This window comes from Arachis ipaensis, chromosome B4, assembly GCF_059453495.1.
Source record: "Arachis ipaensis isolate K30076 ecotype BB chromosome B4, ASM5945349v1, whole genome shotgun sequence".
In the NCBI taxonomy this organism is placed as follows: domain Eukaryota; kingdom Viridiplantae; phylum Streptophyta; class Magnoliopsida; order Fabales; family Fabaceae; genus Arachis; species Arachis ipaensis.
Window position 1 is genome coordinate 137215376 of NC_142439.1, and position 26050 is coordinate 137241425.

The 26050-nt window shown below is 32.0% G+C and overlaps 4 protein-coding genes across 6 annotated transcripts; 3 read left to right on the forward strand and 1 right to left on the reverse strand.

Annotated features, from left to right (window-relative positions):
* Window positions 1-1771: 1771 nt before the first annotated feature.
* Window positions 1772-6427, forward strand: LOC107635104 (alpha/beta-Hydrolases superfamily protein). Of its 3 annotated transcripts, XM_088484042.1 has the most exons (12): window positions 1817-2146; window positions 2529-2583; window positions 2755-2958; window positions 3073-3209; window positions 3313-3486; window positions 3716-3952; window positions 4047-4147; window positions 4274-4346; window positions 4434-4502; window positions 4644-4751; window positions 5041-5166; window positions 5957-6427. In XM_088484042.1, the coding sequence occupies exons 3-12, from the start codon at window positions 2925-2927 to the stop codon at window positions 6149-6151; spliced, it is 1254 nt and encodes a 417-aa protein (XP_088340168.1). In that variant the 5' UTR covers window positions 1817-2146; window positions 2529-2583; window positions 2755-2924; the 3' UTR covers window positions 6152-6427. The 3 variants fall into 3 exon arrangements, with proteins under 3 accessions (XP_016193962.1, XP_088340167.1, XP_088340168.1); XM_016338476.3 differs by lacking the exons at window positions 2529-2583; window positions 2755-2958 and having other exon boundaries at window positions 1772-2146; XM_088484041.1 differs by lacking the exons at window positions 2529-2583; window positions 2755-2958 and having other exon boundaries at window positions 1772-2146; window positions 6039-6427.
* Window positions 6428-6799: 372 nt separating this feature from the next.
* Window positions 6800-10369, forward strand: LOC107635105 (sphingoid long-chain bases kinase 2, mitochondrial). Its single transcript, XM_016338477.3, has 12 exons — window positions 6800-7278; window positions 7536-7612; window positions 8126-8179; window positions 8331-8390; window positions 8528-8605; window positions 8727-8773; window positions 8857-8897; window positions 8979-9063; window positions 9139-9253; window positions 9372-9494; window positions 9577-9677; window positions 9853-10369. The coding sequence occupies exons 1-12, from the start codon at window positions 7110-7112 to the stop codon at window positions 9980-9982; spliced, it is 1080 nt and encodes a 359-aa protein (XP_016193963.1). The 5' UTR covers window positions 6800-7109; the 3' UTR covers window positions 9983-10369.
* A 5129-nt stretch (window positions 10370-15498) lies between these two features.
* LOC107638083 (uncharacterized) lies at window positions 15499-18497 on the forward strand. The gene is made up of 2 exons (XM_016341256.3): window positions 15499-16275; window positions 18183-18497. Exons 1-2 carry the CDS (start codon window positions 15731-15733, stop codon window positions 18358-18360), a joined length of 723 nt encoding a protein of 240 aa, XP_016196742.1. The 5' UTR covers window positions 15499-15730; the 3' UTR covers window positions 18361-18497.
* Window positions 18498-23428: 4931 nt separating this feature from the next.
* LOC110271608 (uncharacterized) lies at window positions 23429-25612 on the reverse strand. Its single transcript, XM_021122611.1, has 3 exons — window positions 25024-25612; window positions 23753-24745; window positions 23429-23655 (listed from the first exon to the last, which is right to left on the reverse strand). The coding sequence occupies exons 1-3, from the start codon at window positions 25610-25612 to the stop codon at window positions 23429-23431; spliced, it is 1809 nt and encodes a 602-aa protein (XP_020978270.1).
* Window positions 25613-26050: the final 438 nt, after the last annotated feature.

Consider the following 26050-nt stretch of genomic DNA (forward strand, 5'->3'; position numbering starts at 1 on the left):
TTTTTTAAAAATAAACCAAAACGACGTCGTTTTGAAAAAAAAAAAAAAAAAAAAACATTTCCGAACCGGTCGGTTAACCAGAAACCGCCGGTTTTCCGGTTTTCATCAAAACCGGCCGGTTCAACCCGGTTCGAAACGGTTCTCTTCCTTATCCGGTTACAGCACTCAACCGGACCGGTTATGGGTCCGGTTCACCGGTTTTCCGGTCGAACCGGCCGGTCCGGTCCGGTTCTTACAACTATGGTCTCAACAATATGTCATTAATTCACACGCCACCACTATTACTTCACTTTTTCGTATATATAATAATATATCAACAAAAAAAAAAAGCGACGATAGGATGAAATATACGTGCATGTAAGCTCAAAATATTATCTACTTTTGTCCTCGTTCACTCGCCTCAACAATATGTTGTTAGTTACTATTTCGTTTTCTTATATATATATAGTAAAATATATTTTTTATCCTTAAAATTTGCTAAAAATTTTAAAAATATTTTTAAATTTTATTTAATTTTAAATTTGTTTCAAAAATTTTTTATTTGCAATAAATATATTTCTGACAATTAAATTTTAAAAAAATTTAGGACTAATCTAATACAGAAAAGCTCTTAACAAATAAACCCCAAAAACATGATGTAAGGTCTACGTTCTTCTTCTTCTTCCTCTTCCTCTTCTTCTTCTTCTTTTTTTTCGTTTCTTACCTTATCTTTCTCCCTCTTCGTCTTCTTACTGCATGTTCTTCTTCTCTTCTTCTTTTCTTTCGTCTTCTTCCTCTTCCTCTTTCTCTTCTTCTTTTTTTTCTTTCATTTCTTGCCTTCTCTTTCTCCTTCTTATTCTTCTTCTTGCTGCACGTTCTTCTTCCTCTTTCTGTTCTTCTTCTTTATTTACGTGCTTTTCTCTTTGTTTTCTTTCTTCGTTATTCTCGATTTCCATTGTTTTTTGACATCAAGCTCTGAAATCGTTTTTGAAAAAGAAGAAACAGCAGAAGATGAGGAGGAGAAAGAGAAAGAGTTCTGAAATATGCATAAGGTGTACTTCAACGAATTTTTGGTGTATTTCTTAAATCCTTTTGGTGTATTTTTGTAATTCTTTGGGTGTATTTCTGTGATCCTTTGGGTGTATTTCTATAATCGTTTGGGTGAATTCCTGTAACCGTTTGGGTGTATTTCTGTAATCCTTTGGGTGTATTTCTGTAATCGTTGGGGTGTATTTCTGTAATAGTTTGGGTGTATTTCTGAAGTTCCATTATCTTCAAATTTGGCAAGAAAATTGTTTTCATGGAGGAAGAAGAAGAAGAGTCGTTCATAATGCATAGTGAGTAGCGCGCTTTGGAAACAGGAAGTTGTTGAATAACATGCGTTTTATTTACTCTTGAATGTGGAAGTGTGTAATGCGTTAATTAAGTGTAATGCGTGTGTTTTACTGGACTTGTAAGACTTGTAAACCAAAAATACTTGTATGTGTAGCAGGACTCAATCTAATAATAACGTATGCTAGATATGTTTGATTTGTTTATGTTAAAAGTTATTTTTGTAACGTTATTCTTAAATTAGCCCTAATGTTTTTAAAAAATTAGCTAATTAGACTAAAATTAAAATAAAAAATATACTTTACCCAATAATATATTTAAAAAAATATAAATATAACAACAATAATTCCCATCTAAAATAAACGGCTCAGATAACTTTTGATGACTAAAAAAATAGTGGCCGTAGGATAAGATACACGTGCATGTGAGCTCAAAATATTATCTGCTTTCGTCATCTCTCGCCTCAACAATATGTTGTTAACTCACGCGCCACCACCACTACTTCGTTTTCTCACACCAACTACAACATTATCACTCATCAAACTTCAACTCCATCATCATCATCATCATCATCATCATTATCATCACCATCACCATCGTAGAACTCTTACTCTCTTCTCACATTCTCTTCGCGCCTCACACTTCTCCATGACCGCACTTATCAACAACAAAAACGCCGCCGCCGGTGATTCATCGACGGAGCACGTCACCGGCGAATGGCAATCGGTGCCGGAGCTCCAGCTTCGCGATCACCGATTCACTGTACCTCTTGACTACTCTCGTGGTACTCATTCTTCTCCTAAGATCACGGTTTTTGCTCGTGAAGTCGTTGCAGGTAACAGTGTTATAGTTATCACAGTAATCAAAAGGAGTGGTTTTTTTCTTCTTTTGGGTTTGATTGAATTCGTGGTTCTTTCACCGTAGTTGGATTATTTAGTGATTGTAGAAAAAAAGAAAAGAATTTCCTCGGTTTTTCAAGGGTTTGAGTTTCTTTGTGTGTTGATTTTGCGGTGGAAAAAAAAATGGGATTTTGGTGGTGAGTTGAGTGATGTGCCACTTTCTGAAATTGGGAAAACCCAGCTGGTGTTTTGAATATTTTGTCAAATGGGATCCGAGTGAAGAATCCAAAGTATTGGATTCTCTGGAAGTATTAATTGACTTTTTTGGTTGTGTTACAACTTTTGAAATGATTATTTTTAACTCTCATCCTTGGAAAGGTGGAGGTGTGGAGTTGGAATCTGGAATCTGGAATCTGGATCATTAAACTTTTAGGTAATTTATTACTTCACGTGAGTTTGTTTGGATAAATAATAAAGGAGCTTTAGCTGGAACTGCTGGTGAAGCATGTTACTTGCATCTGATGAGTGATTATTCTTTGGTTGCTTTGTATGATTCAAAGCTTACAATTTGGTGATGGAAATTACTGTGTTTTGATGGAGGCAGCCTATCTATCTACATTCTAGTATTGACTACCATGACTAGAGTCTCAAGAGCACTACATATGTTGGCAACGGGAGCAACATTAGATTTCTCATACTCAGAAGCACAAGGGCTTCTCAAATATTCTGTTCATCTTGATATCGTTACTTCTTAGTCAACACAATAAGTTTTTTATGGCATCCAGAAAGTTATTTGTGGTAAATTATGGTAAATTATTGTTTTATGGATTAGTGATGGATGAGCGCTTAGGCTTCGTTCTGTTAATCACCTCCTTCATCATCTTGGATTGTTTTATTAAAAGAATGTGTTGTTTCATTTCAGTTGGGAAAGCAGAGCAAATATTGCCATACCTGTTATATTTGCAAGGTGGACCTGGGTTTGAGTGCATGCGGCCAACTGAATCTAGCGGATGGATTCAGAAAGCTTGTGAAGAGTTTCGTGTAATCTTGATGGATCAGGCATGATTTGCTAAACACTTGTATCATTGTCAACGTTTTGTCTTGTGACCACTTTGTGTATGATAAGCTATTCTATTGTTTTTTGTTTATTTTCATTCTGCAGCGAGGAACAGGATTATCAACTCCTCTGTCTGTGTCATCAATGTCGCAATTCAAATCTGCACAAGAATTAGCCGACTTCTTAAAACATTTTAGAGCTGATAATATAGTAAATGATGCAGAGTTCATCCGAGTACGAATTGTTCCAAATGCCGGACCTTGGACAATTTTGGGACAGGTATTCTCAGTAGAGTTTTCTAATAGTATTCATGCAAGCAGCTGATTCTGATGCTGAGCAGTTTGGCTTTACAATCCTTAACATCTTTCCTCTCTTTTTCTCTCCTTGAGTGTCAATCATTTTCTACGGTAGCTGTTCAATGTTGGTTTAAAAATTGTACCTTTGATGCCACAGTAACATTGGATTTCAACTCTTTCTAACTCTTATCCTGTTTTGTTAACTGTGGCAGAGTTATGGTGGTTTTTGCGCAGTCACATATTTGAGTTTTGCACCCCAGGGACTGAAGCAAGCCTTTCTGACAGGAGGAATTCCTCCAATTGGAGATGGATGTACGGCAGATTCGGTGTACAGAGTAGGCTTTGAGCAAGTTGTAAATCAAAATGAGAAGTATTATAAGCGATACCCTCAGGATATTAAAGTAGTTCAAGAACTTGTTAATTATTTAGCAGAAAAAGAAGGAGGAGGGGCAAGCATCTCTCTCGTACACCTTTTCTTATTGTTTTAAAGAAGCATACGAGATAACCTCGCTAAAATCCATTTTTCCTTTTCCCTTTTCATAGGTGGCCCTTCCATCCGGGGGAATCTTAACCCCAAGAGGGTTGCAAATTCTTGGTCTCTCTGGCTTAGGATCTGGAGCCGGTTTTGAGCGCATGCATTATCTGTAATGCTTTAAATGCTGATTTTTATTTTTCCTTTTTATGTTTCCTATCTTGAAATCACATTTGTCCCTCATTCAAGCACCAAAGAAAACTAGTGTCTCATTTTTGTTCTGTACTGAATTTTTTAGGTTTGAGAGAGTGTGGGAGCCTACGTTAGTTCCGGGAGCACCAAAGAGAATAAGTTACTATTTCTTGAGTTCTGTAAGAAATTATTTACTTTTCCTTGATTTTAAATCCTGACCATGAAGTTTAGTTTGAAGATAAACCTCTGATTTATGTTCCATGCAGTTCGAGAAGTCATTAGTCTTTGATACTAATCCACTGTATGCCCTCATGCATGAGTCCATCTATTGTCAGGTAGACTTCCATTTCAGTTTCTTCACTTTCTTGGTTATGTATAGTATATGCTACAACAATCCCTTCAATTTTTTTTCTCTCTTTATCGATAATCTATTGTTTTCCTTTAACTCTTGCCCTCAATTCTATATATCTCTCTAGGGTTCTCCTAGTAGATGGTCTGCTCATAGAATAAGGAATGAAGTTAATGACAAGTTCGATGCAATTAAGGCAGCTAGAGAAGGACTACCTGTACTCTTTACAGGAGAGGTAGGTTTTAAATAATACATGGTTTTCTGAATATTTAATTGTGTTCATTGTTCAGTGTGACATTTCTTTGTGCAGTACTGTGATGTTTTGTTTTGATTTGATTCTTGCGCACATTCTAGCATCTGGAAACTGATACTTTAGCGTGATGCTTCGCCCGCAAAATAAATTAAAAACTCTGCGGCAACATTGAATGCTAAGAGACATGTTTTTGACTTCTAATTCAAATGCTAATAATGCATTTATTTATAATTATGAGGAGCAAGGTGCTAATCATGTTTTCCTTTTGTAGATGATTTTCCCATGGATGTTTGATGAGATTCAAGCCTTGAAACCGTTCAAAGATGTAGCTGATATTTTGGCCGAGAAGAAGGATTGGCCCCCGCTCTACAACGTCCAAGCTTTGAAAGACAACAAGGTAGTTTACTCAGCACCCATTTCATGGAGAAGTTCATATCAAAACAATCTCTTAATCAGTAACAAAGAGGAGCTAGGTTTTTCTAGAGGTCCCTTCTGAATATTGTCACAACTCACAAGTTTGTGTGTTGTTGTCAAATGAAAGGAGTGGTTTATGCGAAGGTAATGGGAGCGTACCCTAATTCAAATAGCCACTAGATCATGCATATAAAAATATAAATGGTCCAGATTACATCGAAAAATTGTGTGACTTTTTGAATTAGCAATGTGGTATTTAATCCAGTCTTGGCTATTTATTTTAGATTAATTGATCATGATTTTCTCTTTTAACCTCAAATTAAGATAATATTATTCTTTGTTCACGAAAAGATAATATTATTCTTATTTGAGTGTCGTCATAGTTGTAAATGCAAATATATATTTGTGGATTTTGGATACAGAGTTGTTGACGTACTTTTTTCAATTTCCCATGATGATATAGCAAAAGCTAATTAAAGAGAACTTCTCTACTTGACAATATTTTCAAAATTACAACCGAAATATTTGGTTCAACCACAACAAATCGTGTTCTAGAAATGTAAAGTTGTACTTATCACGCCATACCATATTCTATGTTGGTTGAAATTGAAAAGTGAATGAGTTGTTGTTTGAAGAGCTCTTCTGTATTGGTTTCAAAATGTTCAGAGGCACTGGTTCATGTCTCTAATATCTTAGTCCTATTTAGAGTCGAATCTACTAGGTGAACGTCGTGAAGTTTTCTGTTTTTAATGTGCTTCATTTAATGCTGGCAGGTACCCGTCGCTGCAGCTGTTTACTACGAAGATATGTATGTGAATTTTAAACTGTCCATTGAAACAGCTTCTCAAATAGCAGGGATCAGGCTCTGGATAACTAATGAGTTCATGCATTCTGGCTTGCGAGACGGAGGGGGAAAAGTTCTTGATCACTTGCTGGGAATGTTGAATGGGAGGAAACCTCTTTTCTGATCACCATTGCAACTCTTCTCTCGCTCCCTTCACCTGTGTTTGGTTTTCCGTTTGCAGTTTCCAAATCATGGTTTGGAGGACGGAAAACCAAACATGCAGTTAGACTTATGGAATCACACCTGATTTTATAACTTTCCAACTTTTTATGATAGACAGTCTTGAAGTCTTTATTGTTACCAAGTCTTTGAACTCTGACTCCATAGAATCTTCATTTATTAAAGTATAATCTTGTAAGATTGTACTTCTTACCAGTTGAAATATATAGTACTTCATGCACTTTTCAGGCTTGGCTTTGGTTGCAAGCTTCTTGCTCTTTCCAATGACAATTATTATGGGAAGGAATTAAAAAAAAAAGGGATTTGTTTATATATATTTATATTTTAAAGAAAGTGAATATTGCTGTTATTGAATTCTTATCTTTTTGTTATTATTACTTTTAACATGGCCTAATTAAATGTTGTAGTAGTATAACTATATAATCAGGTTATGTGTAACTAGGAAACCTGCATCATTAAGACAGTGAAAGTAAATGACAGAAAGCACAAATAAATTATGTATAATCATTCATTTTACTTGATAATATTTGGCAATAAGTTTTGTCAATTCTACACACGCATGCGCACGCACGGTCTCATATATAAAACAAATTTTTTAAAGAAAATTCATGTAGAAGTATCATAGGGAAAAGATAATCATATTTTTAATACATTTATGCATTAATTTCATCATAAAACTTTTGTTGTTTTGAAAAGGGAACATTGTACTTTGTCCATTCCCTTTGTCAAGTACGATGATCAATCTTAACATGTATAATATATAAGATAGTTAAACAGTTCCTTGCTTCTTCCGTCATCTATCTTATACATTTCTTTCCAAATATCAAATTCAGCATAACAGCATAACAAAACAGAAAGTTTGTGTGCTATTATAGTAGCGTAGATATCAACAGTATCAGAAGATGATGATGATGGAGGCATTTGGAAGAGGAATGCACGTGGTTGCTGCTAGCACCATGGTTTTCAGATCAGAGCTACAACCAATGATGACACCAGAACCAGTTGGTTCTTCATCCTTTTCTTCTTCTTCTTCTCGTCAAAGGGACCTTGTTTTCATCGTCAATCCTCGAGGTAATGATTTTCTCTTCTTAGAAAACTCTGAAGAAGAAGAAAAAAAAATCTTGTTGAGTTCCTGCACTTAATGATAGGGTGCTGGAATTAGATTAGAGCTACCCATTATTTGTTTTGAGGTAAAGTTTACATTTTTGGGGAAAAGATTGAAATTTTTATCATATTCTTAGGTTCACAAATCATGCGTTCTTGTGTAATAAATATAGAGCTATATGATTTGATTTGAAAAGTTGAGAAACCTAAATCTTGGGTTTTAGGTTGTAATGGGAAGACTGGTAGACAATGGAGGAAGATACTGCCATATCTACAGTCTCGCCTCGGTAAAGAATGCAATGTGAGTTAGTCATTGTAAGATGAGTTTTTTTAAAGATCAAATCTGCAAATTCAGTTGCTTTTTGTTAATTTGTAAATCCATGATAAGTTGTTTCTATTTTTCAATATTTTTATATGCTGTGTTGATTCTGTAAGGTTAAATTACTCTGTTAGTCCCTATGGTTTCACTAAATTTGTAATTAAGTTCTTGTAGTTTAAAAGCAATTGGGTCCTTTCACTATTTTGAATTTTGTAATTAGGTTTTTTTGCACAAAAAACATTAGCGCTAACAGAATATTCCTCCCAAAATTAAAAATACCTACAGTTAAAAGGCTAAATTCCTAAACCTGAACATCTTATTTTTTCAGAATATTCTATTAACTATAAACGTTTTTGGCTTAGAAAGAACCTAATTACAAAATTCAAAACAGTGTAAGAACCCAATTGAAAGCTTTTAAACAATAGGAACTTAATTACAAATTTGGTGAAATTATAGGGACTAATAGATAAATTTAACCATTCTATAAATGAATAGATATTGGAGTCCATAACTTCAGGTCCTTGTCATGCTATTGACATAACAAGAGAGGTTAGCTCAAAGAACTTCAAATCGCACGATTGGTATTTACTACTCCCCCTGTTTCAAAATAAGCTTGGCGAAGTTTATTTCGAAATGGAGGTAGTAGTAACTCTATTGCTTCCAATGATTCTGAGTTGTTATATGCAACCATGCTATGCAGGCCATAAGAGAAGGTGCTGATGCTGTTGTTGCCGTTGGTGGTGATGGAACTCTTCATGAGGTGCAAATAGCTTTAATTTTTTTTTTAGAATTCCACCTTATTTAACATTATTAGTTGTTAGTTGATATTAATTGTTGAAGAATTTCAACATTATAACTTAATTGCTCTCCTGATCCAGCTCAGTTTATTACTAGCAGGTTGTCAATGGATTTTTTTGGGCTGGAAAACCTGTTACTAGTCAAATGAAAGACTCAACACATTCAACTGCTCTTGGTGTGAGTCATATAATTGGAATTAGAATGCAATATTATTAGTTTCTACTCAATTCAAGTTTATCTAAATACCTCTAGCAAAAAGTCCTGAATTGAATCCTCAGTATGTTTGGGCTTTATGCAGCTTATACCCTTGGGAACTGGTTCTGACTTTGCAAGAACACTTCATTGGTTAGTTTCTGTTTGTGTGTTCATTCTTCTTGCGCTTCTTATTTATATGCAGTGAATGGAAACATCTGTTGGATCTTTTCCAGGAAAGATGATCCTCGAGAGGCCATTGAACGTGTTGCTAGAGGTTTCTTCTTGTTCTTGTTCTTCGTTTTTGCAATTGCAATATTGTTTGCTGTGTTACTTATTAATGTAGGCATTCTTACAGGGTTAAGATCAAGGGTAGACATTGGTGTAATCAGTGGAGAAAGTTGCGAAAACCATTACTTCATAAATGTTGCTGACATCCATTTGTAAGGCAAACTTAGAAATTTTTTATTAGTGTAATTCATAGACCGTATCCAATTGCATATCGCGAAATTTTGCAGGAGTGCAAAGGCTGGTTTTTATGCTTCTAGATACAAGAGCTTTGGTAAACTGTGCTATGTACTTGGTGCATTGCATGCTTTCATGGGGCATCAAAACCAGGATTTGAGAATCAAGGTCAGTGTTAGTTAGTTCCTTTTTTTTCTTTTTTTTCCTGTAAAGCTTCACATCTCCAAATTTTTCTAGTTCCTGCATATTTTTCATATAAGGTCATATAATACTTAAAGAAATGCAGTTCAATGAAGGTGAGTGGGAAACATGGCCTCAACTAACAACCGTTTGCGTTGGAAATGCAAAGTATTTTGGTGGTGGCATGAAGATTACACCAAATGCTACTCCTTACAGTGGAAATTTAGAGGTGAAATATGTTTCTGTAAAATCTCTTGGATGAATATTATCATATATTTTGAATAAAGTAAAAGTTGTGTTATATTCTTCAGGTTGTGATTGTTCAAAACTTTAAGTGGCATGATTTCATACTGAAATTACAAAAGCTGTATAATGGAACACATCTCTCACTTGAAAATATATCAGCAAGAAGGTATGATCTTGGCTCGAAACACTATTGTTAAGCTTTAATTCGAAAATGTGACTCTGCATTTGTCTTCTAATCCATGTAGCTGAGCTACCTAGCAGAACAAGACTTAGTTCATGCTGTTAATTAGGCTTGCTTAGGTTTTTGTTGGTGCTAATTCAGATTGTTCTTTGTATCATAGCGCACTTTCAATCGAGTTGGAGGACATCTCAGGCAACGGCGGCATTCATATTCAATCGGACGGGGAACATTTGGGGTTCCTTCCGAAAAAGATTAGTGTTCTGCCTGGTGCTATTGAGATGATATGCTGATTCATCTGGAGAATAACTGTGTCAATGAAATAGTGAAGATGATGATTCTATTTGCCAGATGAATGTGTCTTCAGATTCTGATTCTGAATTGTTACTTAGATCAAGAAATGAGTAATTTACTTAACATCGCTGCTATAACCTATAACATGCAATTCCTGCACCTAAATTCTACAATGTTTATGAAATTATAACACTGAACCTGTGATTGTTACTTTAGGACTCTTCTGTTACTTTCGGCATAGTAACAGATAATTGTGTTCCAACATATGAAAAGTGTTCCCTACCGCATGAAACCATACCCATGTAGAGAGAGAATGCTAAGGAGTTTGACTCTGTAACTGACTTCTTAATTAGATATTGATAATTGAAGGAATTAGCATCTATATATCATAATTGCAATTCATAAGCTCTAGTGCTTAATTATACCAGATAATGTTAAGACACCAATATATATATACTAGTTAGTGTTAATCTCCATATTTATCAAAATTCTCACTTCGCTTGATCCACTTCTAGGTTTGAGAAGAATGTATTAAAAGACCGAAATTATTTGAGGATATGAACATAATAATAACTCTATAAATGCTATTCTATTAATGTCAATGCCACACATCACTAACAGGTAGAGGTGGCAATGGTTAGAACTTAGAAGTCCCGCCTTACAATAAATTCATTCCGCTTTTATCCGCGAGTAGTAAAAAATTGAATCCTAATTCGATCCCGTGAGTATTCATCTTATTTCTATCCGTCCCTATAATTATTAAAATTCAACAAATAAAATTAAATTTTAAAATTTATATAACTATTATCATATACATAATATCAATTAAAGTAAAAACTTAAAAAATGATACAATATTATTAATTTTTTACTAATTATTTACATATATATATATATATATGCAGATTCGAGTTGTGGATTCGGGTAGTGTTGTCATTCCTACTAACAGGTGCATTGATTATTAAATTTATTATTAAAACCATTTAAATTAATTAATTTAGTACATAGAATGACAATGCATATAGCAATAGTCATATAGGATCTTACAGATGAGGCTAACACATTTTTTATGAGTTCAAAAGAAAATTTTGATTTTTTTTTATAACTCAGGAAAGCAAATTGCCAAGGGTTTAAGAACTCAACTTTTTCTTATTTAATTCTCTGTATTTACTTGGTGGTTGTGAAGCTTAGAGTGTAATTTCCCCTATTTCATGTTATATATAGTCAGTGTTTGGATATCTATCCTTTAGTCTTCAGTGAAGTTCAACAACTAGTCTTGTTTTGGGGTCTAAATAGCCACTTTTTCCCCACCTCTTTTCTTGCTAGCTTTCTCTTGTCACAACCAATCAAATTTGTTTTCAATCCACAAATCTATTGTTTGGATTCCTTACTTCTTTAGTTCTGTTTTGTAAGTTTTTATGATACACGAATATTGACATGGACATAGGATATGATTTGACACGAGATATGCGGACACACAAATTTTAAATTTTTAAAATACGGGAACACGATATATATATATATATATATATATATATATATTTTAAACAAATTGTAATGATATTTTGATATTTTATTGATATTAAAATATAAATTAATTTTTAATTATTTTAATGTCTTTATTAATTATATAAAATATTTAAAATATTTTTTATTTTAATAATTAATAATATATTATTTATAAACTCATTTCAAGAGTATATGTTAAGAATAAGACAGAAAATATTAACATATAATGGTATTTAGGTGTATCCAAACGTATTTGGTAAAGAATTTTTTTTATTTTTTATATATTAAGACACGATTTGATAGAAAAGACATGCGTATCAAATGAGTGTCGATGAGTGTCGTATCCAAAATGTGTCCACGGGCACGACAACTTAGATAGTGTTTGGCTGGTGTCTATGTCTCAATGAGACATGGACACGGTGACACATGTTTGCTGTTTGCTTTGATGAGACACACATTTTGAAAGGACATAGGAGAGGACACAGATGGACACAGAGACACTAAATTTGTGTACCTCTAATTTGGTGATACACTGAGACACAACTTATAAGACACTAAATTTTTACTCTTTTACCCTTATTCAATTTTTAAAATTTCAAAATTTGTCCTCTTATCTCTTCAAATCTTTTTTAAATGAAGAATAATTTAGTTTTTTTTAAATATTTATGTTTTTTTCATTATTTTTGCCAAACACAATACATATACACAAATATTTTATGTCTATATCTTTAATGACAATGTCTTTCTTTATATTTATGTCTTATCCTATACATCAACCAAATTAAATGGAGCCTTAGTGAAGTATCCGTACTTCTTCGTAGTTAACATTTATCTATCACATTCTGCTAATTAATTATCCATAACATGTTAAGAGCATATATAGGGTATCCAAATCAGCGGTTTAATGTAAGCCATATGTTAAGAAAATGCCTTTATCTGAAACAAATAAATATTAAAAGAAAAAAACACAAGGTTTCTTTTGAGGCCTTAAGAATTTTAGGTGTTTAACTATCCACACTTTCTGTTTCTACAAGCTATCCCTTTTGTTATTTCTGCAAGTTTTCTCAAAATCTGGTTTCTCTTGTGTTTATCTTCATTTTCAATAATAATAATAATAATAATAATAATAATAATAATAATAATAATAATAAATAACTAAAAAAAAGGATCATTTTTATTACATTATGCAACATGCATGATACACAATATATGTCAATGTTTAATTTGCAAAAAGAATACATTAACTTAATTATCTTGACTTGATAGAGTATATATTTTGTAAACATAGATAGCGGCTTTCCTCTATCTATCAATATAAATTTAACAAGGAAAAAGTTTGGTAACCAAAATTTTTCAGCTATAATCAGCTAAAATTTTCCATATTTTACTTCATTTATATCATTTAATAACAGTTTTATTTTTTACTTCACTCTCTTATCATTCTACTTATCACCGTTCATTCTACTTATCACTGTTCTTATTAAATCTGCTAATTAATGATATTAATTAGAAAATCATATCCCTTTTTATTAGGCACTATTGTAATCAATACTTAATATTCTTTTTTAAAATTTGATTTTTATATATAAAAATACAATAAAAATTAATAATAATTATATTTAAGAACGGTAATTATAATATCAATTACATTAAATAATTGCAATTGATTCTTTGTCCGTTATAGTATTTATCATCAATTATTTAAACTATATTTTATTATGTAGTTCAAATTCTTTTACATATATACTAATAAATCATGATTCAAAATGTTTTAATATTTTATTTTCGAAGACATTATACATTTAAATCAACGTATAATTTTTTAAATCACCGTCTTTGATAATTTAAAAATTTATTTCATGTTTTTCAAAGCGAAAATGATTTATTTTAATTCACATATATTTCTAAATTTTACTATAATTAAATTTGAAAAAAAATGTCAAATACCTAAATCAATTTATTCAATTGACAAATTTATTCATAACATCCACAAGTTCATACGCATAACATCCATAATTAAGTAAGATACACATAACATCCAAAATTTTATATTAATAACATCCATAATTTCATACTCATAACATTCATAATTTCATACATATAATATTTATAATTAACAAATTTTTACAATTAATATTACCAAATTTTAATATTTTTATTTACTATTCATATGTATACTTATTTATTGATTTTAATACGACGAGTTAATAATTATTTTTTAAATTTTATTTTTTAATTTTAATTTTTTTATTTTATAATAGTCTATATGTAAAATATGAGTTGTATACCAGAAGTTGTTAAATTCTCTAATTTAACATCCATATTTTTATACCTATAATATTTATAATTTTATATATATAATATCCATAATCAATAAATTGGTGCTAATTTATTATTATTTATTATTTTATTTTGTAGATTATGAACCGACAATTTTAGATATTTTTAATTTTCAATAAATAAAAATTGATCAAATTTAAAATATTTTATTTTTTATAAAATGTGTTGAGGTGATTTGAGTTTTTTTTTAATTAAAAATATAAGAATTTGAAATTTTTATTTGGAAGAAAAAATTATACAACTATAAATACATGTAATAATAATGAAAGAGAAATTTTCGCAATCTGATTCACATTAAATTTGGAATTAACTTTTAGTATAATTAAATAAGGAAAGATAATTAATGATAGAAAGAAATTAATTATGTCAATTAAATTAGGAGAGTGATTCACACTCTCTTATAAACGCAAATACTATTAGTCATATACCTTTATTTATTATCTATAATATTTTGGTTACGTAGCATTGCCCATTTAACCATTAGTGAAAAATTAGAGTATCTATGATATATAAACCAAAGAATTATGTGTAAATCATCACCTAACTTCATAATATGTTATTAGAATGATTTGTGCAAACAAAAATTTGACAATAACCCCATTTACAACACTGTTTAATTAAAAAATAAAATAAAAAGAGTAATATTTTGAATTGGACCATCACGAACAATTTTGCTTTGAATAAATTAGTCTCTAATAAAGAAGTAACAAATTAATCTCTAATATTTAAGAAAATTAAATGTATTAGTCCTTATTTGTAAAATGACAAAATAAATTAGTGCTTTATTTTTAAAAGAAATTCAAACAAAGTAATATTCTCCAAACCATAATATTTTTCAGAAAAATTAAGGATAAATTTGTCATGTTTTTAAAAATATTAGGACTAATTAATATTTTGAAATATTATAGACCAATTTATCAATTTTTTATTAGAGGCTAATTTCCTCGAAATAGTTTAATATATTTGCAATGATGCATTAATAAGTAGAGGCCTTTCCAATTGGTTTTCTATTACAATTGGTTGAAATTATAAAATGCGTGAAAAACAAAAGTTACTCTCTCATTGTCAAAAAAGAAAAAATATATGAATATAATTAATAATTAATATATTTAATTTGATAGTAAACTAATGGTGACTTGGCACAACTTCTATTGGTTGGTGAACAGTACATTTTTATTTGAACATGTGTGGTATATAGATAAGTGGGTGAAGAGAATGTATATCCTAATGGATTATGCATGTTTGTTCTCATCACATAATAAAAACCGTACATGAGATGAAATAATTATTAGAGCATGATAACTTGCACCCAAATATTATCTCAACTAAATTCTAACTACTTTTACAGTTCAACTGCCGTTCAAGTTCATATTATTGTGACACAAATTAAAGGAGACGTGCCCCATAATAATACTTCAATTCTCTCGTTATCTTCAATGCGTGTATGTATTTAACTATTTATATGTATTGTAATAATAAATGTACGTGTAGCATATACTTATCAAAATTCTCATCATCATCATCACATACCATAATACAATCATTTTGTTGTGATACTAATTTGTAAAAGAATTATTCTTACATTATATATAAACTCCTAAGTGTTTAAAGAGCATAATTAATTAATTATTCTAGCTAGTATATATACACCCATGTTATATGTAGTGAGTTTAGAAGACAATAATATATATAATCCCCTTAATTAATTAGATTTAATAATAATAATAATAATATATTTTCCTTGTAATTAAGTGTTACGGCTGCCAAATGTTTTTTATTACCATCTACTACCATATCTTCTTCATTAGCCTCTATAAAATTCAACCCTAATATACATTCTCAATCTCTCTTTCAATCTTCATTACTATTCCATTATTCTCAATCACAAACACAACAATAATGGAAAACCAAGACCCACCAAATCCTCCACCACCACCATTATTACTATTGCCAACACCCCAAGATAACCACCACAACAACAATATTCCATTTTTACCCTTCACACTGCCTACTTCCATGCTTCATCAAAACCCTTTGCAAATGGAACCTCAATCCTATCCTAATGATAATAACAATAATAATAATAATAGCCTTGGTTGTGACATCAATGATGACTATTATTGGAGCAACATTAGTTATGTTTTCTCCGGCGGCGGCACTGGCCAGAACAACGTTAGTGATACCAAGGAAACAATAACGACCGCAATGGAATGCGGTTCTTCTTCTCTTCGTCCTTCTTTCAATATGGCCGAAAATGTTGTCCGAACTCGTGCAATAGAGAAAAATGAGGAGAAAGAGAAGAAGAATATAGTTGGAAGAATGAAGAAGGCAACAAGAGTGGCAAGGTTTGCATTCCAAACAAGAAGTGTTGATGATATATTGGATGATGGTTACCGCTGGAGGAAGTATGGCCAGAAAGCAGTGAAGAATAGCACATATCCTAGGTATGTATAATATTATATTTAATCTTGTTAGGTTTTATAAGAAATTGATAGTTAATAGTCAAATATATCAAATTATTTGATAATTTTTAATCATTAATTTTATGTTTTATTTTATGTAAATATAATGAATTTTTTTCTATAATAAAATAAAAAATTATTATTTTCTCAAATATAATTTTTGGAGTACACAAAAATATAGGAAAGTTAATAATGGTAACTATGATCATCGTCTCCAGAGTATATAAGCGTACACAAAAGTACACAAGAATAAGTCGTATTTTATTTTTGGGAAATAATTATTTTTTTTAATTTATAATTAAAAAAATTCTTGTTAAATATAGCTTGTTCCGGTGTACTTATGTATTTTTAGAGACTATAACAATGGTTGTCATTTTTAAATATGACTTTTTTTTTTAATTTATAATTAAAAAAGTCCTTGAAAAAATCATGCTTATTATCTATGTATTTTTGTGTACTCCTGTATATTGTTTGTAGATTTATATGCTATTTTCTAGACGATGATATGATTAAGACTGCGTGTGTTTCTTGAGTGAAGTTCGTCGGGATAAGACGAATTTGTCAATTTTTATAGAGTTCGTCGGGTCTGGCGAACTTGTCCAAATACAAAAAAAAATTATATTTAAAAAATTAAAATCTAAAAATCATATTTGAAGAAATAATAATTTTTTTTTATTTTATTATAAAAAAATCCAAATATAATTATATGTGAGTGTCTACTATTTTACTGTATATAAAAAACATTTGACCATAAAGTATTTATTTGAATTATGAGGTAAAGTTAGGATTGAGATTCTTTTAAGGATTTGACAGAACAATTTAAAAAGAAAGTTTTAAAGAATATAGTGTTAATTATCAAAGATGTTTTTGAATGAAAAAATTGACTGATGAACTCAAATATAAGTTATATTATCGAGTGAAGTGTCTTTTTTTTAAATAAAAAACAATTAAAAAATTAAATAACAAACAAATCTAAAAATACAATAAATTCACAAATTAAACTACATTTATATTTAAAATTTAATGAATGATATATTCTACAACAATTATATTTAAAACTAGGACGTAATATTAATTTTGTCATGAAATCATCATTTTTTGTAAAAGTTTAACTTGATAAAAAGAAGACACATAAATAATTATTTTCAACACATTCACACAGGAGTTTTTTTTTAATTTTTGTGTGAAATTTGTATATAATTTTTTTTTCTTTTCAAATCTAATTTGGGATTAACTAGCAATCCGATATCTCTGAAAGATTCAATCACTAACAAAAAGGTCTTTGAAAGATGTTATCGACAAAACAGTTCCTTAATAATTTGAAAATGCGACAAAAATAATCAATAAATATTATATTTTTTCAAGTGACAAAAAAATTTATATTTAATAAATAATTTATTCATTTTATTCAAATTTTTGTGACAATATTTGAATAAATATTTAGAAGGTGTACAAAAAAAATTGAAGCAAAATTTAATCTCATTTTTTTATTTTTCAAAAAAAAATGTAGTCATTCACTCTAAAACTTTTTTTAAAAAAATTCATTTGATATAAAATTATCAAATTTTATTAAGAATAAAAAAAATATTTTTAAATAATAATTACAAAAATTTATATTAAAAAAATTAATCTCTAAAATCTAGTTTTAGAATATATATTTAATATTTAGTTTTTTTTTTTCATTTTTTAATTTTTTAAGAGTTTATTTATCGTTAATTATTAATATCTTTTGAGAATTTTTTTAATAGCAATGTAAATTTTTGAATGCTATCTTAATAGTTTACTCTTTAATTTGTGGGTAGCTTATTGGTTCTATGATCTTGAAATTGAATGAAGGGTTTATTTAGTTTGTGTTTGAATGAATTGATTGTGATGGATACAAAATGAAGAAGCTACTACCGTTGCACGCATCACACATGCAATGTGAAGAAACAAGTGCAGAGGCTATCGAAAGACACAAGCATTGTGGTGACAACTTACGAGGGAATTCATAACCACCCTTGCGAGAAGTTTATGGAAACTTTGGCCCCTCTTCTCAAACAGATTCAGTTTCTTGCTACCATCTAATTAATTCTACTATATGTAACATATATATTTGCTACGCTTGTGAGTTGTGATGATTTCTGAACTTAATAATATTTTGTGTGTATATATGAATCAAGATCAGTGATCCTGATCATGTGCTTGCTTCTGTAATAAAATTAACGTAAATTATATATATACTTTAAATCTAGCTTAAGCTTATGTTAAAATTAAATTATTTATTTATGTTAAAGATATAATAATTTATATGTCATTTTTTATCAACTTAAGTTTTGAAAAAAGTGGTAAAATGAGAATTTGTTACATTATTTTCCCCCTGCACATTTTTCATCATGTAATATTCTCTTCTTTTTCATATGATTTTTTATTTTCCTTTTGTGCACATGCTGTGTTTTGGAGTATATAAAAAAAAAGTGATTAATCTTAGCTTCTCGTGCTAATTAGTAGTTCATATATACATTATTCCCACTATTGATCATCCATATTTAATTAGTATATGCATGTATATGTGCACATATTTCATCACATTATTTGTCTGTGTCTTATTCATGTAAAATTGCAAACCATCAGAGGATACTAGTATAGGCCGAAGTACCCCCAAAAATTTCAATAACTTAATATATATCCAAAAAATTTTGTCTGTGGCAATAAAATATATATATAACAACACAATATTTTTTATAATTATATTTTATTATTATAAAACATAATTAATCTTAAAATTATCCAACAATAAATTAAAATATTAAAATAATAGTTTAAATAATAACATATAACTTTAAATTTCATTTTTTTAAGTTTTATATTTAAAAAGATTGAATAATTTCTTTTATTTGGATGATAATTTAAAATTTTTTATCATTATTGTTCATGATTTACTATAAGACTGTTTATTTAAATTTTAAAAACTTTTTTTAACTAAAAGGTCAATGAATTATTTTGAGATCCAAGTTCTAATTGTGATGTTCTTTTGAAATATTTTTTTATTGTTAAAAATAAATTTATAGACCTAAATTAATTTATTAATAAATATAATACTATTTTAAAATGAATCTCTCAAAGAATTTTTTGTTGTTAATAACAAAGTGTTTGTCAATACTAAGTAAATTTGTTGTAAGAAATATTTACAAGCACTTTGATATTTTTTTTTCCTCTTTTAAGATAGCTCCCTGCAAACCATAATATATTTGCAATATTTGCAAGTTCAAAAATATCCACTACGTACTACCAACCAGTCATAAAGTAGTTAGAATATTCATAGCAAAAAATCATAATATTATTCTTATCTTTTGTTTCTTCTCCCGCTTTTTTGTCTTCTTTTTTTTTTTTGAAAACTTTTTTGTGAATTATTTCATCAACACTCACTGTTACTACTGTTGCTGCACCATTTTTATATCCACTCCCACCGGCCAGTCAGATTCTTCCACTTTTTTTGTCACTACATTTTTTTTCTAATTAAACTAAACTTGCACATATTTTCAAATTTAGAGTAAAAAAAAAAATAATAAATTGATTTTAAGGATGACTTTATTTTGCAGTATATATAGGGGGTAAAATTACACGTGCTTTGTTCATTGATATCAACATATTATCTAAAAAGGATAATTGATTTAATTTATTTCAGATCAAAATCAGTTTAATTAATTTGCCAACTCAACGACTTGAAAGTTGAAAATGAACTAATGAAGGGCCATTAATAATGAATTAATTTATTATTATCAAATAAATCTTTTTGTAATCTTCTCTAAGTTTCTCCTTAATCCTTATAGTCCCCACCATCCTTTATTATTTGAGGTTAATATATTACGCTTTTTAATTTTGATATTGGAGAGTAGTTGGTGTTAGACGTGGATATGGGGTGACTGGGTGCTTAACAAGGGTGTGGTGTCAGGAAGAATGCCATAACAGGAATCGGACCCAGCGATTCCCCCTCCCACGAATCGGATCCAGCGTTTGGAGAAATCGGACCGTCCGGTTGATCGTGGACGAAACGCACCGTCCGATTGCGCCCCCTTCTACGTGTCGGACAGCAGCTTCTCCCCAGGACGGTGCCCCAGCAGCCAGCATACCCCCCTTTCCCCCACTCCCTCAGTCCGAAACATCATTTTCAAGCCTCAAACCCCATTTCTTCCTCTCTGTGTTCATCCTCTTCCTCTCTTCTTCTTCAAGAACTTTGCATGCAATAAAATCTGTGGAAATGGCCAAAAAATACAAAGCTAGAGATGCTGATCGTCCTGAGCTTCACATTGTAAATTATCTGTCTGATCCTGATTATGTAAGTTAAATTTTTTAATTTTTTGCAAATTTCTGTATTTTAATTAAATTTTGTAGGAAATTTTTTTGTATTTTATGGTTAAATGTTGCAGTTAGGTAGATAGATATGTAAATGTTGATTGTTACAGATTTTGTAAGAATTTTTTCGGAGTAGTATTAGAAATTTTAATTAATTAATAAAATCTGATGAATAATTTAAAAATTATAATATTAGCAATTATGATAATTTTTTGTTATTATGTTTAGATATTGTTAGTTAATTGGAGAATATGTTAAAAAATTTTTTGTAACACGGTTAGAAATTTTAATTAATGAATAAATTTTGATGATTAAACTTATAAATTATGATTGTAAATTGTTTGTTATTATGTATGTATAGATGTTGTTAGTTAGTTAGAGGAAAGGTAAGATATTATTTTTCGAATAGATTTAGAAATTATAATTAGTAACTTAGCTTTTATGATTCATGTTATAAATTATAAGTTTAGGAATTATTATGACACATTTTTGTTGGAAATTATATATTTAGGATTTATTATAATTTTTTGTTGAAGAATATGTTAGAAATTTTTTTTGTAATACGATTAGATATTGTAGTTAACTAATTAACTTTTGTGATTAATGTTGGAAATTATAATTCTGATTTTGTAATAGATTTAGAAATTAGAATTACTTAATTTACTTTTGTTATTAATTTAAGAATTTATAATCTGGAACTGCATCATTAATAACGAAATTTTTTAATATTAATTGCAAGGCCAATTTACTTAATACATAGTTCATTTGGGAAGAAAGGTAAATCATAAGAATTCAATTGTAAATAAAATAAGAATACTAAAGTAACGTTAATTTTGTATGTTGTTAGTTAGACAATGTTTTTCAAATGTTGTTTGTAAATAGCTGAGAAGTTATAATTAACTAATTAATTATTATGATTAATTTTTGGAAATTATAATTATAGGACTTATGATAATTTTTTGAAATTATGTTTACATGCTGTAGTTTGATCATTTGTTAGTTTTTTTTTTTTGTAATTGGGCTAGAAATTATGATTAATCGATTAAATAGTATGATTAATTTAAGTTGTAAATTAGTAATCATTCATGATTTGACTAGTAACATGTTATGTTCTTGCAGAGTTCACGGATGATGACATGTGACCACCCACTGCCTCCTGATCGGTACCATCCGAGTGTAGAGGATCATTTACGGGTTACTGGGTTTTATCATGCCTCTCAGATTGGAGTAGTTCAATGCCAGAAAGCATTGATAAATGCTCTAGTGGAGAGGTGGCGGCCGGAAACACACACCTTCCACCTTCCGATTGGTGAGTGCACAGTGACGCTGGAGGATGTAGCCGTTATTTTGGGCCTCCCGACGAACGGCCTTCCGGTGACAGGGATGACCTTGAGCAGCTTCGAAGCATTGGAGGGTGAGTGTTTCCATCAGTTTGGGGTTGCACCGAGGAAGGCCGACTGCAGAGGGAGCGGAATAAAATTGACATGGTTTAGGAATCTAGAAGAACGTATACAACTGACTGACGAAAACAGTATGCAGAGGTACGTCAAGTGCCACATTATGTTGTTATTGGGTACTATCTTACTTGGAGACAAGTCAGGGGCATCTGTGCACTGGAAGTTTCTGCCTTTGCTCCGGAATTTTCATAGTATCAGTAATTTTAGTTGGGGATCGGCATGTTTGGCGCACCTATACAGGTCCTTATGCCGGGCATCTCGTTTTGATTGTAAAGAAATCGATGGTCCGTTAACACTTCTGCTAGCTTGGTTTTGGATCCGCCTACCCTATCTTGCGCCCCTACTAGGGAACCCCGCAGTTTTCCGCTTGCAAACAGGTAACATTGTCAACTTACTTGGTATGTTCATAATTCTATTTAAGATGTGCTAGTGACATAAATAATTTCAGGTGGCGTAACTGGGAGCGTGGTGACAATCGGTATAGATATCTTAGCCTCGCCCACTTTAGAAAGGCATTAGATGAGGTTCAGGAAGGGCAGGTGTGTTTTTATTAGAAAAGTATTTGTCTCGAACTGAGGTTGACTGTTATTTGGCTTGTAATCATGTGTGTCTTGTGCTGTGTGCAGTTCGTGTGGGTTGCTTATGGTGTGGATCGCATTGATCCGGGCATAATCCCAGAAGACATCCTCCTGCACGCAGTAGTGTGGAGCGCTACGGTTCCGTTGATTTCATTCGAATCTATTGAGTGGCATGCAACGGATAGAATTAGAAGACAGTTTGGTTTTGTTCAGGGAGTTCCACCTGAGGAATGGAATCTGGGAAGGGCACATGGAGAAACACTGGCTGGTCCTAAGAATCTTGACTGGGCCACAGCCCCGTCCCATTCATGTTGGATTATGCACTGGACAAACAGGTATAATAACGTTCTGACTGAGTATCTGGAACCTTCACAGCATCCGTTGGATGTTTACATGCACTGGTATCGTACACAATATGGCAACCATTTGAAATTGTCAAATGTTGTGGTTCAAGAGAACGATGAAGGTGAACAAGTTATGGATGATGAGGGTAACCCAGTTATGAATGATGAGGGTAGCCCAGTTATTGATGTAGCCAATGAAGAACCGGGGGGCACAGTCACAGCCACATCCACCTCCACCTCCAGCTTCTCAAGAACAACCGCAGGCCTCGGTACCATATGTTGTTCAGACACAATTTACCCCGTCATACCCAATAGATCAACAATACTGGAGTACCCCACAGTGGGATGCAGGAGAGGATGCTTCTTTTAGCCAGTTGCTTGGGTTCATGGCTGCGGATGCAGGGCAGTCACAATTTGGCCATCAACCTGAATTTATGCCCGGTAGGTATTCTTTGGACGCGAGGATTCCATGCCACACTGCCTCAGTTGCTTCTGGAGGTTTGGTTTCTGGAGATTCCAGTAGAAGTGACGGCGGTCGGGGGATATTTAATAGCCGGAACCTACGGTTAAGCCAGTTCGTATAAGCCTCGCCCCGTTCACGTAAACGCTGGTAGCGCAGTTCGTACTCGCACACCGTCCTCGAATAACCTGCACAACAATCAAATCCACACAAGAGAAGAATTCATGAGAAACGCTGCTTGAAGGTAACTCGGTTAATAACGAAATTTGAATTATTAAAATTTACCTATATTGACCACAAGTTTTTGCAGGTACGGTGCCTTGAACTTTCTCAAAAAGTTCGACTCTATATGCCTGATGCAAAACATGTGGAATTCTCTCGGGGGTGACCAAGCTCCGTTGCTCCGGGCAACAGCTGCATTGATGGATTCGTGCCTGTCAGAAATCAGTCCCACACCATCCCGAGTCACAACATGTTGTCGCAGGTTACTAAGGAAAAAGTGCCATGCATCAGAAGTCTCCCCCTCCACAATTGCAAACGCAATAGGGACGATATTATTGTTACCATCATGTGAAACTGCGACCAACAAACAACCCTTATACTTTCCGTACAAGTGAGTCCCATCAACCTGGACAACTGGCTTGCAGTGTCTGAACGCTCTAATGCAGGGGTAATAACTCCAGAAGACTCTGTGCAATACCCGGATATCAGTTACTTCCTCATCACCTTGATATGCAGACATAGTCTCGAAATGGACGATTGCTGATGGCTCCTTGTTACACATGGCCTGAAACCATATAGGCAAAGCTTCATATGATGCTTCCCAACCGCCAAATATTTTTTCCACTGCTTTTTGCTTCGCCAACCATGCTTTCCGATAGCTGATGGTGTAATTGAACTTCGACTGCACTTCCGCAATAACTGATTTCACCTTTATCGACGGGTCAGCCTCAACCAACGGCTTTATTGCTTCCGCAATTGTGTTCGAATCCAGCTTCGAATGATCCTGAGAAATAGTGGCTCTAGTACAAGTGTGAGAACCGTTGTACCTCCTTATAACCCAACAATACTTTCTGCTGATCATGCTAACCCTGATAAGCCAATCACACCCTAATCCATACTGTGTACACTTCGCATAGAAGGTCAACGGCTCCGACTCATACACACGGTAGTCTACGCCTCTTCGGATGGTATAATCTTTCATCGTCATCATAACAGCTTCCCTAGAACTGAATTCCATTCCGATTGCAAATTCACCATCTGCGACCATAGGAATTTCTACCACAATGACAGCCAAATCAAAATAATTTAACACAAATACATTTAATAACTGAAATTAAGACTACGTCAATGCTCCCTATATCCACATCAATATAAATATTATTCCTATCATGTTGTCATCCCACTTTTAACATCATACAAACATAAACACATAAAAAACTTTGGCCGAATGCACACAAATTAATATTCACGTGACTTATATTCTTATTTACATCTATCAACATAGATTATTTTCCAAAGTCTAATACTTTCTATATTTATATGTTAATACGTACCGGCACTCATATATTCCGGAAACTCCGGCGCATGCATGGCTTCCAAGTCCAGAACCCGCATGAAGGACGGCTCCTCAAAGGGATCTTCATTTGCGAGTGCATTTGCAACGTCTCCCACATTTGGAGCCACCACCCCGTCACCTTGATCTTCTTCTCCTTCTGGAGCAACAGTTTCGTAATTGCTTTCAAACTCTTCCTCACTGTCACTATCGTATTCTTCCCCTTCAATATTTCGGTCCGCTTCAGATTGTTCGAATTCGACGTACAACTCTATTACCGATATCTGACCGCGAGTTTCAAAATACATTGAAAACATCTCCTGCATACTCGCTTCGTCGGTTACATACTTGGTTTGATACTGCACGAAACCACCAAATACCGGTATGGGATATCTGTATACCATACATGATATTTTTTTTGATATCTGAAAACCTATCTTCTCACAAATCACACCTTTTAGCTCCTCAAATGAGATTGTGAACGGAATAACAATATCTAACGGCTTCTCGCAACTAAATCTCACTCCTTCAGATGTTTGTAACAGAATCTGACCAAAATAATATACTCTAAGTGTAACTCTATCATCCATTTTTCATACTCTCATACATAAATATCTACTATACTCTCATTTACTCTTGGAGTTCAAATAAAATAACAGAGACGCAAGGAGAAGTAGAAGAGAAACAGGGGGAAGAAGAAGACGCAGAACAACGAAGACGAATCAGATCTGAGGAGTGCATCCGAGTTTCCAAAACACACACACATATATATATATATATACTCAACTCGGACCCTCCGAATCCTATAAAAAAAAATTTTTTTGTGCAAGAAAACGGACCCAACGAGTCCATAAAAAAAAAAAAAAACCACTACACGTACCCTGCGATTCCACTTTCATACACAAAATAAAAAAATCTTAACTTTGGTCCCTTAAGGAATCAGACCCTACGATTTCGGTCCAAAAAAAATTTTCTTCCTCATCGGATGGTTCGATTACTACCCACAACTTCAATTTTTTTTCCCGCGC

Bases quoted from the DNA above. Each gene is read 5' to 3' on its own strand.
- LOC107635104 (XM_016338476.3), top strand. From the start codon at position 1,783: ATGTTGTTAACTCACGCGCCACCACCACTACTTCGTTTTCTCACACCA. The intron at 2,147-3,072 runs GTAACAGTGTTA...GTTTCATTTCAG, and splicing joins TGCTCGTGAAGTCGTTGCAG to TTGGGAAAGCAGAGCAAATA. The intron at 3,487-3,715 runs GTATTCTCAGTA...TAACTGTGGCAG, and splicing joins CTTGGACAATTTTGGGACAG to AGTTATGGTGGTTTTTGCGC.
- LOC107635105 (XM_016338477.3), top strand. From the start codon at position 7,110: ATGATGATGATGGAGGCATTTGGAAGAGGAATGCACGTGGTTGCTGCT. The intron at 8,391-8,527 runs GTGCAAATAGCT...TATTACTAGCAG, and splicing joins GTGATGGAACTCTTCATGAG to GTTGTCAATGGATTTTTTTG. The intron at 9,678-9,852 runs GTATGATCTTGG...TTTGTATCATAG, and splicing joins GAAAATATATCAGCAAGAAG to CGCACTTTCAATCGAGTTGG.
- LOC107638083 (XM_016341256.3), top strand. From the start codon at position 15,731: ATGGAAAACCAAGACCCACCAAATCCTCCACCACCACCATTATTACTA. The intron at 16,276-18,182 runs GTATGTATAATA...TACAAAATGAAG, and splicing joins AAGAATAGCACATATCCTAG to AAGCTACTACCGTTGCACGC.
- LOC110271608 (XM_021122611.1), bottom strand. From the start codon at position 25,612: ATGGATGATAGAGTTACACTTAGAGTATATTATTTTGGTCAGATTCTG. The intron at 24,746-25,023 runs GTACGTATTAAC...TCATTGTGGTAG, and splicing joins TCCGGAATATATGAGTGCCG to AAATTCCTATGGTCGCAGAT. The intron at 23,656-23,752 runs GTAAATTTTAAT...ATTGTTGTGCAG, and splicing joins AAAACTTGTGGTCAATATAG to GTTATTCGAGGACGGTGTGC.